The sequence below is a fragment of the Penicillium chermesinum genome, assembly GCF_028974085.1.
Source record: "Penicillium chermesinum strain IBT 19713 chromosome Unknown utg000006l:1.0-2335141.0:1.0-2336784.0, whole genome shotgun sequence".
Taxonomy (NCBI): domain Eukaryota; kingdom Fungi; phylum Ascomycota; class Eurotiomycetes; order Eurotiales; family Aspergillaceae; genus Penicillium; species Penicillium chermesinum.
Genome location: NW_026695316.1, coordinates 1,531,653 through 1,548,180, shown reverse-complemented (window position 1 = coordinate 1,548,180; position 16,528 = coordinate 1,531,653). Strand labels below are relative to the sequence as shown.

The 16,528-nt window shown below is 50.2% G+C and overlaps 4 protein-coding genes across 4 annotated transcripts; 1 reads left to right on the top strand and 3 right to left on the bottom strand.

Annotated features, from left to right (window-relative positions):
* Positions 1 to 935: 935 nt before the first annotated feature.
* On the bottom strand, positions 936 to 3,520 carry N7468_008380 (Mob1/phocein; the record flags this gene model as incomplete). The annotated part of the gene is made up of 8 exons (XM_058477676.1): positions 936 to 1,049; positions 1,111 to 1,200; positions 1,282 to 1,596; positions 1,772 to 2,106; positions 2,479 to 2,685; positions 2,748 to 2,881; positions 2,959 to 3,052; positions 3,118 to 3,520. The coding sequence occupies 8 exons, from the start codon at positions 3,518 to 3,520 to the stop codon at positions 936 to 938; spliced, it is 1,692 nt and encodes a 563-aa protein (XP_058328021.1).
* Positions 3,521 to 6,470: 2,950 nt separating this feature from the next.
* On the bottom strand, positions 6,471 to 9,084 carry N7468_008379 (putative intracellular protein transport protein (Sat1); the record flags this gene model as incomplete). The annotated part of the gene is made up of 5 exons (XM_058477675.1): positions 6,471 to 7,354; positions 7,408 to 8,213; positions 8,287 to 8,482; positions 8,540 to 8,715; positions 8,780 to 9,084. 5 exons carry the CDS (start codon positions 9,082 to 9,084, stop codon positions 6,471 to 6,473), a joined length of 2,367 nt encoding a protein of 788 aa, XP_058328020.1.
* A 600-nt stretch (positions 9,085 to 9,684) lies between these two features.
* Positions 9,685 to 10,384, bottom strand: rrg9 (mitochondrial ribosome assembly protein RRG9; the record flags this gene model as incomplete). Its single annotated transcript, XM_058477674.1, has 2 exons — positions 9,685 to 10,071; positions 10,352 to 10,384. 2 exons carry the CDS (start codon positions 10,382 to 10,384, stop codon positions 9,685 to 9,687), a joined length of 420 nt encoding a protein of 139 aa, XP_058328019.1.
* A 2,812-nt stretch (positions 10,385 to 13,196) lies between these two features.
* On the top strand, positions 13,197 to 16,496 carry N7468_008377 (WD40 repeat domain-containing protein; the record flags this gene model as incomplete). The annotated part of the gene is made up of 2 exons (XM_058477673.1): positions 13,197 to 13,733; positions 13,806 to 16,496. The coding sequence occupies 2 exons, from the start codon at positions 13,197 to 13,199 to the stop codon at positions 16,494 to 16,496; spliced, it is 3,228 nt and encodes a 1,075-aa protein (XP_058328018.1).
* Between the last annotated feature and the right edge of the window lie 32 nt (positions 16,497 to 16,528).

Genomic DNA, 16,528 nt, shown 5'->3' with positions numbered 1-16,528 from the left:
GTGTGGATTACTTTAGCGACCACGGGGTATGCGATGGGTTGTGTTCCGGTATTTATTGCCCCCCCACCCCTGTCCTTTTTGCTGCGTTTGGCTTTTCTCTGCATAATTTTCTTTTCTCTCTCTCTCTCTTTTTTTTTTGGTCTGGAAGAAACCCCCTTTTGTATGTATCTGGCCCGAACGGGTCTGGGCTCCCTCGTTCGGCACTGCTATGGCGTAAATTGAGTTTCCTTGAGTTGCATGTCTTCTGTTGGCAAGATCAGTTGGACGCATGAAGTAGTTGGAATTGCACTATGTGCAGTCCAGTATCTGATTCCGGCATCTGGGAGCATGAGTGCCGCCGTATTTTGCGGCATAGGGATCTTGCTTGCTTGGTAATAAGCCATGCATCAGTTCAATTCCAAAAATTACAGCATCTTGAGTATCCACGAGGTGAACGTACTGTCTGAATATGACCTGTAACTGTGACTAGACATATCAAATGCTAACAGGGGCCCGTGTCAATTGAATAAAATCGAAGCGTTGGCTCGAGTAGGTATGTCTTGACGAGGCATAGGAAGATCACTCCTACATGTATTGAGACAGGCTACTCTTTGAATCTTCCCAGGGGTATTTGTGACGGGTTTGCGTCTTGCCATCAGGAAGAATCAGGCCGTAGGTCAATCAAGTTGGAAACCCCATGGATACGAGCTTGCTAGTCAACTTCGGTCAGACCTCGGAGACTACAGGTTAAGCCACCCGACAGAGCCGAATTCATAGAAAAGTGCTGAAAAGTGTATTGTGCAATTCACATATAATGGAAACAAATGAGATTGAAAGTACAAAAGGAGAGAATCGACGGTCCCCTTTGCCGCTTTCACCAAACGCTACCGTTCATGCGGGGCGGAATGCTTTATAACGACGCATCCCTCCACAACTCTCGAAAGGTTATTTTACATTTACAGGGCATCAGTAAGAGCCTTGTTCATCTTGGCGATCTTGGAGGAGACGCTCAGGTCAACGGTGCGGTCACCGATCTCGACAACGAGTCCACCGACAAGGTCAGGGTTGACCTAGAAAAGGCAAAATTCAGTTGGGCTTGCAAAAGTGGAATTACGAGGGCTTATCACGCACCTTGGTGACAACCTTGAGCTTCTTGCCCTGGCTGTACTCGGACTTGGAGACGGCCTTCTCGAGGCGGGAGATGGTCTTGGCATCGAGCTCCTGCAAATATGAGAAAAGTTAACATCACGCAATTGTTCAAGTGTAAATTCCGGGGGGGGGGGAATTCCATGGTAGACGCACCTGGGCACTGGTGATGTTCAGCTCAATCTCACCGCGCTGAGCAGACATGAGAGTCGCGAACTTCTCAGTGACACCCTCGAGGGCGCCGAGACGGTTGTTCTCAGCGAGAGTCTGGAGGAAGTTCTTAATGATGTCGCCCTTGTCGGCACCAGCAACCTTCTGGAGCTCCTGGATGATCTGCTGCTTATCGGCGTTGGAGAGAGAGGGAGCGTCAAGGATGGTGGTCAGCTTCTTGTCGGCCTTGAGGGTCTGGCCGAGAGCGGCAATGGCCTTAGCGGTCTGCTCAAGAGCGGAGGACTTGGCAGAAGCAGTGAACTATAAGGAAATAAGAGTGTCAGAGGTCAATCGGAAACAATTGAGCTATAATGTGCGAATTGCGACTTCCGGTACCGAATACCGAGGGGTGAATGGGGGAGGGGTCGGTGGGCTCGGGGCGTGGAGAAATCTTGGTATCTCTGGGACCAAGAATCTCAGGTGAATCTTTTCATACCAGAGCGGAGGCGTAGGTACCGTCAACACCGAAGAGGGCGACTGGAGGGCGGGTTTCCTGGGCCGGGGTAGCATAGCTGCGAAGACCGTTGAAAGCCACACGGGGCGCGGAGAATTGCTGGGCGGCACGCAGGCCAGAGCGGGCGACACGAGCGGACATCATCATGAGTTCGAGTGGAGGAGAGCCTCGGAGGGGAGGGGGTGACCAAGGGGGTTGGAGATGGGTGAGGTGTTGAGCGGCGTCGGGATGCGTTGAAGTTGAACGACCCGGATTCTTCCAGCCGTTGGTCACGTGAAGATGAGTAAGGCAATATTTTTGCTCGGCGCCAAGGGAAGCTAATACAGTGCGAGCGACTCCATAAACAGTTTCTACTGTACACCTACTCGAAAATCATAGTATTACAATGATTGCTGTCGTACGTTTTCACGACGATAATGGGAGAAAGTCTCTCGAATGAACTCCTCAATCTGAGATTTTACCGCCATGGACGCCGGTGAGACGCTCAGGAAGAGCAGATAGAAAATTACAATAATGCATAACCCTCGTTATAAACGCCATGAGAACCCAGCCCCCGCCAGATCTATCCTTCATACGTCCAGGATCCAAGATAAGGTCCTCATGCAATCAATTTGCCCGTGCGCGCCTAGCCATAAGGTTAACGGTCATCACCGCTCAGTCGCTTCGCAGCATGCTATCTACTAAGTCACCCAACGGGCCCCAGTAGTCTTTACCACTGGCAAGGTTGTGCTCATTGATAAATAGCACATAGTGCTTGAAGCTAGTGTTCAGATGCGGTTCGAGGCCGAGATGTACCACGACAGGGTAGTGATGGCAGTAGACGTGGGCATAAACACGGTATAGTCGCTTGAAGATCTGACGAAGAAGACTGGGGAATGACTTTGGGAAAGGAACGCCTAGGAAAAAAACACGTAAGTACTTGCCACAAGTAATGGGAGGCGGGTTTCTAAGTACGTACCAATTCGGCTTGGGAACATCTGTTCGTTGTCGATATTACTCTGTACCCAGGTCATAAGGTGCTCAATATATTCCGGGGCAGACATCTTCGTCGGGCGCTTGTAGTTTTCGGAGTCTTGCCAAAGGTACTCGAATCTATTTGTCCGATGTCAGCCTGGTTCGAGATGCCGACACTTGCAGGTCGTCAGAAATTATATTATTTTTGAACGTACTCATCGGTTGCCTTCATTTCGGGACATGTCTGCGGGGAGCAGAACTCGGTGATAGAGCCATAGAGGAGGTTTATCTGGTTGTAGAAATCGACGACTATCATCGATCAGAGTCGTGTCAGCATGGCGCGACCATCACAGACGCGTTATCGAATTGCGTACCGTTCACTGCAAGCCATTCATTCAGATCCTCGCCTTCGGGAAGCTTCACGGCCTTGCGCAAGCTGCCACTCCCCAGAGTAGCCTCTGCAAATTGTCTCAGCTGGTAACTGTTGGTGCCTTTCGCAGCGGAGCGGGGCTTGAAGGGGGCTCGCGTCCGGGCATTGCTGGGAGGTGTTAGTCCAAGAAATCCTTGTTTCAGCGCGCGCACGGCGGGTGAAAGATAGGAGGGAGGCTCGAGTGAAGGGATATGCGAAGTGCGGGTGGTCTGGTATAGGCCCAACGGGCTGAGGCTCAGGGTAGGGGATCGCGATGTGGCCACCTCGGCTGCAGGACCTGGGCTAGGGGAAGAATGAACAGGGGGAGGGGGTTCGGGGACAGACATGGTGGTGATGAGCGAAGCCATTCTCACTCAGCAAGAATCTCGTGGGTTGTTATTTGCGGCGGGGGTGCTGATCGCAAGTGTCTGCATTCCAGTGTCAGAAAGGGCTACCGCGTGATTTTGTCTCAGATAAATAATGTCTGGCATTCCATACCCTGGGTTTTCGTTCGATAGCAGAGGCAGAAGAAGTTGAATGCGATCGGCAATGCGTGTCCAGCGTAGGGAGGTGGAGGTTATCGGGTTTCAGCTCCACAGGTGATAAAGGCCCCCCGTTGCCCCAGTTACCTGCTCTCTTCCCATGGTACGTCAGCTCTCCTCTCCGCTTGGGGCCACCTGATATTAGTTACTTAGGAACTCAGAATTACACCTCATCTCACCCTACAATATTAAATTATGCCTACCAGGTGCTTAAGTTCTCGTCAACCAAAGGTTGGTTAGTCGTCCCAATTCACATCAGAGAAATCCTCCAAGAGGGAAACTCCCTTGCATCGACACGACTATTATACCTATGTAGTTTAAGCTAGATAAATGAACTACTAGTCATAGTTCCATTGAGAAAGGGAGGCATAAAACCAAAATTATGGAACTATTCAGGCATTCGCGGTCTCTGAAGTAGCGGACGAATGGAAAGACGCAAAACGGTACTTTCAGCCTTAATTTGGAAGCGTGGATCTCGTGAAGCAGGTTACTTGGGACCTGAATACTAGACATTTGGAGGCACCTGTATAGCTTCATTTGGCCTGTATGAATCTTAGCCAGCAACCTAATAACTTATTCTCTTGAGCTTTCCTCTATGGCTTTGCCTAGCCGGTCTTGAAGATCCTCTGATTAGAGATATTCTCTGCAGCATCACGTCCAACAGGCATACCAATCTTAGGCTATAGTCCCTATAACCCCACACAATATACTTGAGGCTGAGGGTTGGCCCCTAATCCGTTCATTCATGCTCTAAACCACTTCGGGCTTTACGCGAAATCCTCTGGGTTTTGAGAGTTACTCGCCATCCGTAATATAATAGAGGGAAGAATTGAGCTGCTATAGGGAGAATCGAGCGCCCTGGGGCTTGGAACGAAGCGATAAAATGATATAAAAGGGCAGTGTCCATTGTATTCTTGTATTCCTGTCAGTTCCACTAATCTATAGCAAGCAAGAAACATATGCCACAGACCCTTTGGGGGCCTTTCTGGAGGAACCTTTATTATGATCCATTGTAGCCGGCCCATTACACCAGAGCTACGCAGTCTTCAACTGCGAGCACGGCACTAAGCCCAGTGTGTCCCAAGAATATTCCACAAGGAATGGCACTTGTTCGCGCTGCGGCAAAAAGGAATGAATATTTGGTTCGACCACTCATTGAGGCCATATATTTGATCAGAAAAGTCGATATCAGAGCGCTATTGTCAATAGTAATTTCGCTGCTTCTGCCGGCCGCAGTACTATTCCTTGTGCAAGGCTATTGCTTAAAGTCAGAGATATAGAACTGCTGGGATCTCTGATTGGAAAAGGACCGATGTCAACATGTCACTTGAAACTGGGATATATGACAACCACTTCCAACCGCCTTTTGTTACTCCGAACCGGATCCGCCGAGGCTGTTGTGTCTGAGAGGAGCAGACCCCAATTTCCATATTCAACATGGATACGTTGGTAGTACTCTTGCTGCCGCTTAGCCCCGGAAAACGTGAAACTTCTATCGCAGTCAGATGCAGATCCCAACCTTTTGCCACGTACATTCTGACTATGTAATGCTTTTCTGGCTTTTAGGTCCCATCCTCTGTGTCATCTAACCACTCTCAGCCATCTCATTCAACGTACTTTCAGCAATCTTCGTAACAGCCGTACCCGTTGGAGCACCGCCGTAAGCAGTTGCATGGATTATAGCATCACGTATCTCAAGCTCCCTGAGGCCATGACTACGAGCCCCAGATCTGGAGCGCCAGTTCAGGCCCCCGATTCAGCCGCAATCAGCATGCCGTTGTCCAGCAAGCTGCGGTTGTGGCGTGTGAGACCGGGCCGCGTCCAGACGTTCTCCCAAATCCACTCCGTGATATGCTCTTGACCAGCCCAGGCAAACTCACTTGAGCCACTTAAGTAACCTGTCGACGTATACATCACCAAATATTGGTCGGCGAACTTAATGGCCCTCGTAGTATAATTACTTGTGGGGGTCGAATTTAAGATCGGGAGATATACCCACGAAGCACTCGCCATGACAAGATAGATAATTACTAACTCAAATTTTATTTCCCCCCCCCCCCCTTTTTTTTTTTCTGTAGAACTTGAATATTGGTAGCGCTAGTTTGGAATGGACTGAACCGGCAAGACTGCCAGTTCCAGAGAAGGATTTGTTCAAGGTTCCTTTGCAGATATTGGATAACGCTTGATTCCATATATGGCGGGGTGCCCGAGACATGAAACTCTAGACCGAGAATACGAGCATCCACCGGACAGCCCACACAGACGAGGAGCGGCTTTCGTGGCCCATGGCAGCTCAGACAGCAATGATAAATGGTATAGTATCCATGCTCAAGATGAAGGCAGCTGATGGAATTTGCTGAATTTCCTTTCGATGAGGGTTCAGGCCAGATTGCACTATAAATCCTCTCGGCAGCGAAAAAGTATGGACGGGCTCGTCATTGGAGAAAGACGCTAGGGCAGCTCGACTTCAAGCTTGTTAAGTTTACATCTATTTGCAACACAAGTGACCCAAAGGTAGTGCGATCAATGGTTTGATATCAAAGTGCATTATATTGCATTGTATGATCAGTGAGAGCCGACGAAATAGGCTCGCCCTCGAAAGGTAAATGAATAAACACCCAAAAAGTAGGAATGAGATGCGCTATGCCAGGAGACAGGGCTCACCAAAGTACAGAAAAGGCGCTAAGCTGCGTCGACAAGCGGGAAAGTGGATATCTAAACCGAATAAACAAGAAAAGTCTTCCAGACCGGAGCATACAATAAAACGGGGGTCACATCAGATAGTGTATCCCTCATTCTCCTCTGGAAGTAGCTCCCGAACTGTTTCACCAAAGACTGTGAGGGGAATGGATATCTCAAATGATTCGCAACCTAAATGCTCCATCGCGGAAAGCACATGGCCTCGATCATCAGATGAAATAGTCTCGAGTAGCTTGATACCAGACACACTTCGGTCATGTTCACCGAGGTTGTTTGGTGTTACAAACTCAAACCGCAGGTCCCAATCCAGAGTGACACCGCTAGTGATGATGGTGGGGGTGGCAGTGATGGGGATAGCAGGGCTGAAGACCACCCGAGTGGCATGCAGCGTGTTCTCGAACAAGGATGCGTGGATTTTGCGAGTTGTCCGATGGATGCTCGCATTTGACCTGACGGCTAGGGTGGGCACAACTTTTTCAGATGTTTCCAGAGAAGCACGAACTGCATAACATGGGATAGAAGCGTCACCGAAGTCCACTGTGGCTATGATGGTCTCACCAAGTCGGTGGACTGGGCGATTGAGAACAACCACTGCGATGCGCTGTCCATCGCGAGCGATCTCGAATCGGTTCGGACTGCGTCGAGATTGTGCACTTTGGTTACTGCGAAGGATTGCCATGTCTATAATGTCTTTACAAGATAGCATCTGTGGGAGCCCGTCGTGGCTCGGTCGCCGCTCTGGGATGGCACCTGGGGGAAATAGGGAATTGGAGCGCGCTCTTTGCTCCAATATATCATCCACATATGTTAGGAATTCGCTAGCTGAGTGCCATGATCCACCGCTCACGCTTTGGTTCTTGGGACCGATGGGGGTGTTAGGCCCAATTTTTTGTACCTTTGCTTCGTCGCGCAGCAGAACATATGGGACCATGAGATCATGGCCAAGGATATCACCCTTTTCTATAGAAGCATTAGATGAATAAAAAGAATAACGCCTAAAGAGAGTGACTTACCGTTGACCCCGCTGTAGACGCGAAATGGGATATTGATGCGATTAACGCGTTGCGCTTCATTAGGCGCGCTAGGTCGCTGAGTACCAATGACCAGATTGTAAGATATCTTGATAGCTTTCCCTTTGTGACTGGCCGGTAGTCCCTTGGGTAGAGTGAAGGTAAATGAGTATGACTGTTCCTCACCCGGTGCCAGCCGAAGGTCAACGAAGAGCAGTGACTGTGGGGTGGATAGCAAGGGGATCGACCGGGACGAGGAGACACCACGCATTTCTCGAAGGCCATCAAGATCATTGTTTGAAAGGAGGCCATTGATGGATTCTTCAATAGCATTCCACCTGAATCCTCCTAATCCTCCCCAGAATCCGCCTCCTTTGCGTGATTGACCACTCGAGTTTGGCCGCCCTGGGAGACCGCCTGTACCGGCTTGGCCTCCCACGACTCCTTTACGTTTGACTTCATCAAAGACCGACTGGTTCACAAGAGAGCCGTCGACGGTAAATGATGCGCTGATTTGGGCATAACCCATAAGCAGGGCCTGAGCATCAACAGCCTTGGGAGGCGCTGTAACGCTAGAAAAATGTCGTGCATGTCTAGCAGGAGGCGGTGCACGTGCAGCTTGAGTGGAATAGTTTGTATACTCTGATGCCAAGGTTTCCGTGGATTGATCGCTAACAGAAAAGAACTCGCCGCTGCTCCGCGCACTGCCATTTACGCTAGTAGCAGAAATGACTCGAGCAAGCTGCTGATGAGATGGAGCGCCTGAAGCCACTGAATCCTTGGTGGAGCTCTTTGATGGTGAGGGGAGTCTATCGGATTTAGGTGACGGGGTGAGGTTAGGACGGCTGGTTTGATCGTTTGGTGGGGGGGGCAGCCGGAAACTTGAAATCGATGGCTGGGGGCTGCGGTCTTCGTACAGAGGAGCGAATTGGTTGTGTTGGAACGATAGGGCTATTGGTTGTAGAAACAGTGCGACCGTGAGCGCTAAGGGAGGTGGTATCGACTTGCAGGCTGTTGGCCGTGTATTCGTTCGGGGATTCCTGCAGCGAAAACCCACGCATTGGGGCTGGCCTCACAGCTTGGACATCATTAGTTTCAAAGACATTGTTTTCACTGGCTACATATGAACGCATACCTCTTTTATATGAATCATCGTAGCTGTCGTTCCTTCTGGGACCAACTTGAAGACTAGCCGAGCGCCCATGGCCCCTGGTAGGCCTGTTGCGACTGCTACTCAAATTGAGCGGCGAAGGCTGTTTCTCAGTTTGGCCTTCACTATCAATAGACAGGATCGATACGGATCGTTTGTGACTGTGGCCAGGCTGCCAGCTTCGAGGTGTGGAGGGGCTGCTGGCCGGCGGAAAGCTATGGGAACCTCCGAGAGGGGAACTCAGGGACGAGGCGGCACGTTGATGGGCGGCTTTTTTCTGGGAGCTGATGGAAACTGATCGCCGGCTCGAAAAGAGACTCTGGGGGGGACTTGAGTGAGAAGAACGACTCCGAATTGTTGCTGTGATTCGCGACTCGAGACATCTTCCGCTGGTGTCCTCCCTCAGCTCCATGGATGGCATCAGGGCCTGTCTCGGCCACATTTTTGAAGGTAATTGTGCATTCCACATCCTCTCCCGCAAATATTGTTTGATCCTTCCATTTCACGAAGACCTGGATGTTGGACGGCATGGCGGGCACGACGTCAGCATGTGGGCTGCCGGTCTACTCTTTAAGTAGCTCACTGGAAGAACGCGGGATTGGTGATGAGAATTCAAAGGCAGATGATGCGGATCATCAGAATTGTGCTGATATCCGCATAATGTCACGTCGAATGAGCCATTGGGGACGCGGAGTCGAAGCAAAGTCCCATGTGTTCGCCGAGGCGGAGTTGCAAAGGAGTTGTGGCGGCGCCTCCACAGTTGCGAGTTCCGTGCCCACTTTACGTAGAGTTCGCGCCGAGCTTCCTAAGCTCAAAGGGGGTTCCAAGCTCTCCTAGTACTAATAGCTTCCTTTACTTTCAAGGGAATTCAGTGCATCTTCATTCTAGTATGTGAACCAAGCTTATCCCATTCATAATGATGGACGTGCACCGGTTCGCCCGAGGCTCGCGCGATTGTCGATCTACTAGTACAGTGCTTGGGGAAGGAGGGGAGGCGTAGTCCGAGTTGCATAAATATCTTTGCAATAGCCAGATGGGTAAAAATCAACCATTTTCCGAGTGAATTAATGTACAGGAGAGATATGATACACGATAAAATAGAGATGGCCAAACAGTCGAATCCCCAATCTCTATTCATCTTTATATAGCTTTTGGGAGTCCGAGAACGGCGCAGCGCGTTTGACAAAAGGGCGCAGGCCCAACTCAGCCTTGTGGCTCCAGATACGATCGTGGCGCCTTTCCCATCGCTTTCGCCGATTCTCGACCTCAGCACCAGAGGGCGTCCACTTGCTTTTCAGGATACGCCTAATCGCCTCTGGTGAGGTTTTGAACTCCTCAGCTAGGACGGCGGTTGTGAATCGAGCGGGATCGGTTTGGTGCAAGTGTCGGATTCCATCGAGGGCGTCAGGTGAAAGCCTCTTGGGAGGATTCCAGCCCGTAGGAAACTTTTCCTTGAGGGCCTCCTTTTGAATCTTCCACAGCTCGCGCTTCTTATTATCCTTCGGGGCTTTGTAAGCCTTGGTCGCATTTTTATTCGCCCCGAAGATTTGTCATTCTCAGGGCCCTTGTTAGGCTTTTGCTTCTTCTTCGCGTCTTTGGATTTTTTCGCTGAATCGGCTGAGCACATGAGCTCTTCGAACGGTATGGACGATTCGGGGCTGAAGTCGATCGCCTCTGCAGGTTTGTCGGAGGGTACTGACCCCTGAGGCTCAGTTGTTATGTCTTGTGCATTGTCAATGAGTTTGATGCTGGAGGTTGGAACAGTAGAGCTAAACAATCGTGGGTACTGGGCTGTACGTAGAGGACGAGCGGGTCGGTGGAAAGGGCCATGTCGGATCACAGTGGGAAATTCTGAGTGAAATAGACTGCGTAGTACATTCGACAGTGCCATCTTAGCCGAAGATGTACAGTGGGATGCCATCGTAAAGACTGGCGCGGTGATGATCAGGAGGAGTTGGCAGCAAAAATCGCGATGAAACAGTGGCGATAAGATTATATGTCTGCCTGGATATCCAGGCAAAATTGAACCCGCAAATCGCGTACATCTCGGGTGACAACCACGCCACGAAGCTTCTTATAGGTGCACTTTTGTATTACATTCGGTAGTATATTATGTATGTAGAATCAGTGGGCCTCCTCCATATAAACAAGGGCTTCAAATGCTGACCTAACAGCCATGAGAAGACATCAATCATCGTTGAGCTATTAAGATAGTGTACATAGATCAAACATCCAGGTTTTCAAACTAAAGATATGACCTTCCCAGTGATGCAGTTCCTCATTACCAAGAGGAGCAGTATGGGTATCTTCTGGTCGCCGCACATAACGTGCACTTTTGCAGCTACGTACGGCTGCCCCGTGCGCTCCATTTCAGTAGTGACGAAAATCTCGAGTGCATGGGCTTCTGCCTGAGCTAGTAACCCAGATTAATTTCACCATGGTCTGCGCAATCCCAATAAGCGTGTATAGGTAAACCAATTCCGGAGTCCTCATTTTCTTCCGTCAGAAGCAGTTCCGTTGGATCATTACTTGGACGAGGCACCAGCGTAATTGCGTGTTTCAATTCAACAGAATGTTCACTTTTTCAGACCTTGCTGATTCCCCATTGCCGGCAATTTCCTAGGCAGCCAATTGGACTGGAATTGCAGTAATACAGGTCTTTACAGACATGATGAGTGATCAATGCCTGCTAACTGGGAGAACCATCACCCCCTTACGGCTTCCAATTGAAGGAGCCAATGCAATAATTGTATAGTCAGAAATTCAGTAAAAATAAGTATATTTACCTGTACTGGCCCCTTGCTGTGCGAGGGATTATAAAGCGATTCGAAATTGCTTGAGAGAATCGTCAATCCGCTTGCTTTCTCCTTTCTCTTCAATCACGACATTGCCAAAGAGTCAAAGGATGAAGATCCCGTACACCGCTCTCCTTATGCTTTGTGCCACTGTTCTCGCGATGTCCGACGCGGAGGCAGCGACCCAGGATACCTTGGCTCCTGATTCACTGTCATCTGTAGCACGCAGTTGCACAGGAAGAAGAGGGAATGCCGATAAATGCTCTGGTCGACGACTAGGTCCCCAGGATTCATTTCGCTACTGGTAAGATATTGTTTTTTCATGTCTTGGCAAGTATTGACTTTCTCTGTCCTAGTAAAAATAGAGATGGAAAATGTTGTTCAAAGGACAAAGATGGGAGTGGTGGTCTGGATATTAACAGAGGCCAGGGCCGTGAAGACTGTGGATACTGCTTTACAGGCAAATGTAAAGCCTAGATAGCTCCGAGTCTATGCTTATGATAAGAACAGTTGTCTAAAGAACATCAATACAGAAAACTCAGCTTTTATCTACTTCTATATTATTTATCGTATAGCAGTGTGATTGCATCTATATAATGAGCTCGACCGCATTGCTCATTTGGTACCAATGATTGCTGAATTAGGAGGACTAAGGGCAGAAGCTGACGACTTGATAAGGGCTCAACTGCTGTGCTTGGAGATGCTTGCTACCCAACCCTACCAACTTTACTATATTAAGCCTAAGGTGCTGCGATAGCAGTTGAGGATGGCCCTGCTGTCCAAGAGTAATCTGTTAATTTCGAGGATACCAGATCTTCTGAAAAGATACAAACCAGTCACAGAAAGTCACAATTTATGTGCAAGGAGCTGCCGAGAATCAAAGACAATATTCATCTACCAGAGGGCCCAGAAGCCTGAGCACGAGACAAAGCATTCGAACGGATGGACTGGGAGAACTTCGAGCAGCATTTTGAGCGGGGATGGGGCAGTGTAGGATACCGGGAAAAGCTCATGGCATTTGAAACGATTGGAAGCCTTAGCGATAGTTTGATGAATATGCTCAAAGCGTGGGATTCTGATGCTCCTACTAGGAATATTTATAGTTGTTTTCGGGCTGGCACACAGAGCTTGTTCCATGTTTGCATCATAGTACCCTGGAGGGCCGGACCAACCATAGAACGTCGACTATAGATAGCCGCCAGGACACATTGAGATCACGCCTGATTGCTTGAAACGAGCTTTGGCCCGATAACCTTAATGGTCTTTTAATTTCGAGGCGACAGCAGACGTCGAATGCTCCGATTGGATGATCTGGTGCTTGGACCGCGACCCACCAGTTCGATCATGTTGTCGCCCGGGAATGCACGCCAGAATTGAGGGAAGCAGCCAAAGATGCCAACAGGAGGATCATTCAAGTAGACGCTGCAATATAGAAATCGTGGAAGACCAGAACCAAGTGTTGACTCTTGCCAATTCTTCCTTCTTCCGCCTAGGGATAGTCAGGGGCTCCACTCCACCCCGTCCCAAGGTTCGTGGGATTCCTGATCGACTGGAATGATCAACTTAAGTTTAGCGTGGGACTTTGGGAAACGCTGGGAACTTTTGGAATGGGGAAGCTCTACGTTCGTGTGTTCCTTCACTCTCCTTCGCAATCTCAGGTTGATCTCGTTCGTTCCTTTATCGAGTCAACCTTCCCCGCCTCCTATTTGATCTCCCCCGCCACCCTCTTTTTTTGCCCACGATCTCTTTAATCTTTGACCGCCAGCCGATTTCTCTATGAAAACACAGTGAAATGCCCAACCACCGCGCAATCAGGGACAGTGAACACCTCGTCCCCTGCCGATGCGATGGCGACCGCAAACACGAACAGAAGCAAACTTCCGGGGCCTGCCTCTTTAAAAATCACTCCGTCCAACTCGCCCATCCTGCGCCCAGGATCTCGATCTCTCAGCAGGTCTTCTCACCAATCGTCTCTCTCTCTCCAAACTGTCCTGGGCACCACAACAACAACTCCAAATGGCTTCTCCAGCCACGATCAAAGCAAGAGCTTTGCTCTGTATGCGGGCTCCGCTGCCGTTCTTGCTGAGCTCGATGACGACGCTAATGTTACCCAACGATTCTTTCGAGCGCGTCCCTCCGCGACCAGCATGAACCCAACCACTTCCTTCTACAACCAATCTACTCCTCCCACCACCCCCGATACCCGATCACGGTCAATTCAGCAAATTCGGTCCAATCCTCACCTTAACCTCCCTAACGTAGCAACCCCTTCGAGCGATTTACCAGAAAATGGCAGCCCACGCACGTTATCATCCAGAGAACGCATTAAGGCTGTGACAAGTGTATCAATCAGCCCCAATGGTCGATTCCTGGCGGTTGGCGAGGTATGTTGTGAGCGAAACTGAATCGCATTGGCACACTGACTTTGCAACAAATACTAAGTTGTTTCTTTTTAGACCGGTTACAATCCTCGAGTCATGATCTTCTCGACCGCGAAAGACGCCTCGCCCGACGTCCCTCTCTCGATTTTGAGCGAGCACACCTTTGGAGTGCGCTGCCTAGCTTTCAGTCCCGATTCACAATATCTAGCGACCCTGGGCAGCATGAATGACGGATTCCTCTTCATTTGGACCATCAATCTCAAAAATGGGTCCGCTAAGCTGCATTCAACAAACAGGTGCACTTCTTTTGTCCGAGACATCTGCTGGATTGGCCAATCGCTGGTGACAGTTGGTGTCCGCCACGTCAAAGTCTGGCGACTGCCCACTCCACGGCCTATCTCGCCCACCAAAACGCGACTAGCTTCTGACAGCGCTGGTCCCTCGCCAAGCCCAGCACCTAAGGCTCTGAGTGGACGAAACTGTCTCCTTGGTGCTCTCGGAGACACTACGTTCAGTTGTGTATCCAGCATATCAGACCAGGAAGCTGTAGTGGGTACAGAATCCGGTGCTGTATGCCTCATTGATGATCGCGAAAGCTCTCAGAAATTAACCGTCATCACTCAAGTCGGTTTCTGCATTGCCTCTTTGGCAGTCGATTTTGACCGTGAGACGATTTGGGTTGGCGGCCGCGGAAGGAAGATGCAGCGATTATCCTTTGATGCAGTCCGATCGCCGCCTAATCCAGCTCCTATGTCACCTGCACGGTCTGAAAAGGGAGTCCTAGAGAAGAGAAGCAAAATCCCAGCCATCACTTGTATGGGTTCACTTTTCTCTCACATGGTCACGGTCGAGTCTACCCGCGAGATCCACATTTACCCAATTGATGCGCTACGGGAAGAGGGTGAGCAAGAGCTAGGGGAAACCTCCATGCCTGCTCATCGAGATCCTGTCTATGGGGTTCGGTCCCTTGGGAAGCCAAATGAACTCAAAGCAGATTTCTTCTCGTGGTCGCGAAATGGTAGTGTTAATTTCTGGGATTCTCGGGGGAAGTGCTTGAACTCACGACTTGTTCCGCTCGAGCAAAATTACGCAACCGAGGATGAGATGTCCAACGAATTGAAAGTGGTTCGGGCCGGGGAACAGGGTAAATGGTTTGTTTCTGGAGATAAGCTTGGCATCCTGAAGCTCCTTGCGGGCTCTTCCCCTTGGGTTTGCACGGCCGAGGTTCGGGCTCATGGTGGCGAAATCACTGATATTGCTCTTCATTCCTCTGCTGAGTCTACACTAGTGGCCACTTCGGGACGAGACCGTATGGTCCAATTGTTCGAGAAGAAGGACGACTCGTTAGAGTTGGTCCAGACAATGGACGAGCATGTCGGTTCAGTAGGGCAGATCATGTTCATGAATGACGGCGAGAAACTCTTATCTAGCTCTGCTGATAGAACCATTCTCATTCGAGAACGAGCGACGCGCGAGGAAGAAGGCTCAACTTTAGTAGCTTATCTCATATCGAAAGTCGTCACTCTCAAGGCCTCACCGGTCTCGATGACACTATGCCCCGACGATTCGAACGCCCTTTATCTATCGACCATGGATCGGAATATCTCGAAGTTCGATGTACCTTCGGCAAGGCAGCTCCATTCTTTTCGTGCAGCCGACTCCGATGGGAATGACGCTGTTATCATGTGCTCTCTCACGGTCAAATCTGAGGTGCCTGGCCAAAGCCCTAAGCTTCTCATTGGGCTTTCTAGCACGGATAAATCCATTCGGGTATACGACCTCGAAAAGGACACCTTGATCGCTGGAGAGTTTGGTCATACCGAGGGCGTCAGCGATGTTCTTTTGCTGGACGGAAATGACGATCCCGATAAGCCACAGACGCAGCGAAGCTTGATTTCTGCCGGCATCGACGGTATCCTTATGATATGGGGCTTATGTGTTCAGCCCCAGGCATCCCTCGAGGCTTCATTAAATGGACGAGAGGAAGAAGAACCGGCGAAAGAGACGACGGCAGCTAGGCCTCCTCTCCGCAAAGTCCTTTCTCGTAGCGAAATGGCGGGTTTCCGACCAGAAAATACAAACCCTTACCCCATTGGCACTCCGACGCCCGTCCGAGACCTTTCTCCAACCCTAAGAAGGAAGCTATCCAAGCTCTCTTTGACCCCATCCAACCTCAAAAACCAATCCGTTGCGGAGACACCCTCTCCTCCGAACCGCCTGTCTCCAACCAATCCGTCCGAGCGATCTCGGCGATCCCCGTCGCCAGTGAGCCCGAGATCCAAACCACCTTCATCCCGAAAACCCACCAGCGCCAAGAACCACAATCGGCGAACTTCACTAGACTTTCGAAATCGCAAGGTTTCTGGTCGAGGCGAGTTCGGCAGTCTAGAAATGTCTACAGAGCAATTGTGCCGAACCCTCAAGACCTACCGCAGAAAGCTCAACGGCTCATCCCAAAAAATCCAAGCACATAAAGAACTGGAACGTGAGCTTAGCCTTACACTCCGTGCTGTCAATGCCCGTGCCATAAACAGCGATGAGAGCGGCGAAACAGAAACAGACAGCGGGAAAGAAATTGACCGCCGACCAAGCTACTCATCCGTCTCCTCGCTATCCCCTCGCCAGCCAAGGCGTCAGTCGTCCAAACATCGGCCTCAGCATGTACCTCACACGCCTCGACACGCTCCCTCTACACCTGTGCTGCGGCAAAAGGGCCTAGAAAAGGTTTCCCGAAGCCAGTCGTACGATGCGGCCACCGGGAAATGAAATTACGATGCATTGCTTTTGCGTCCTGCCTA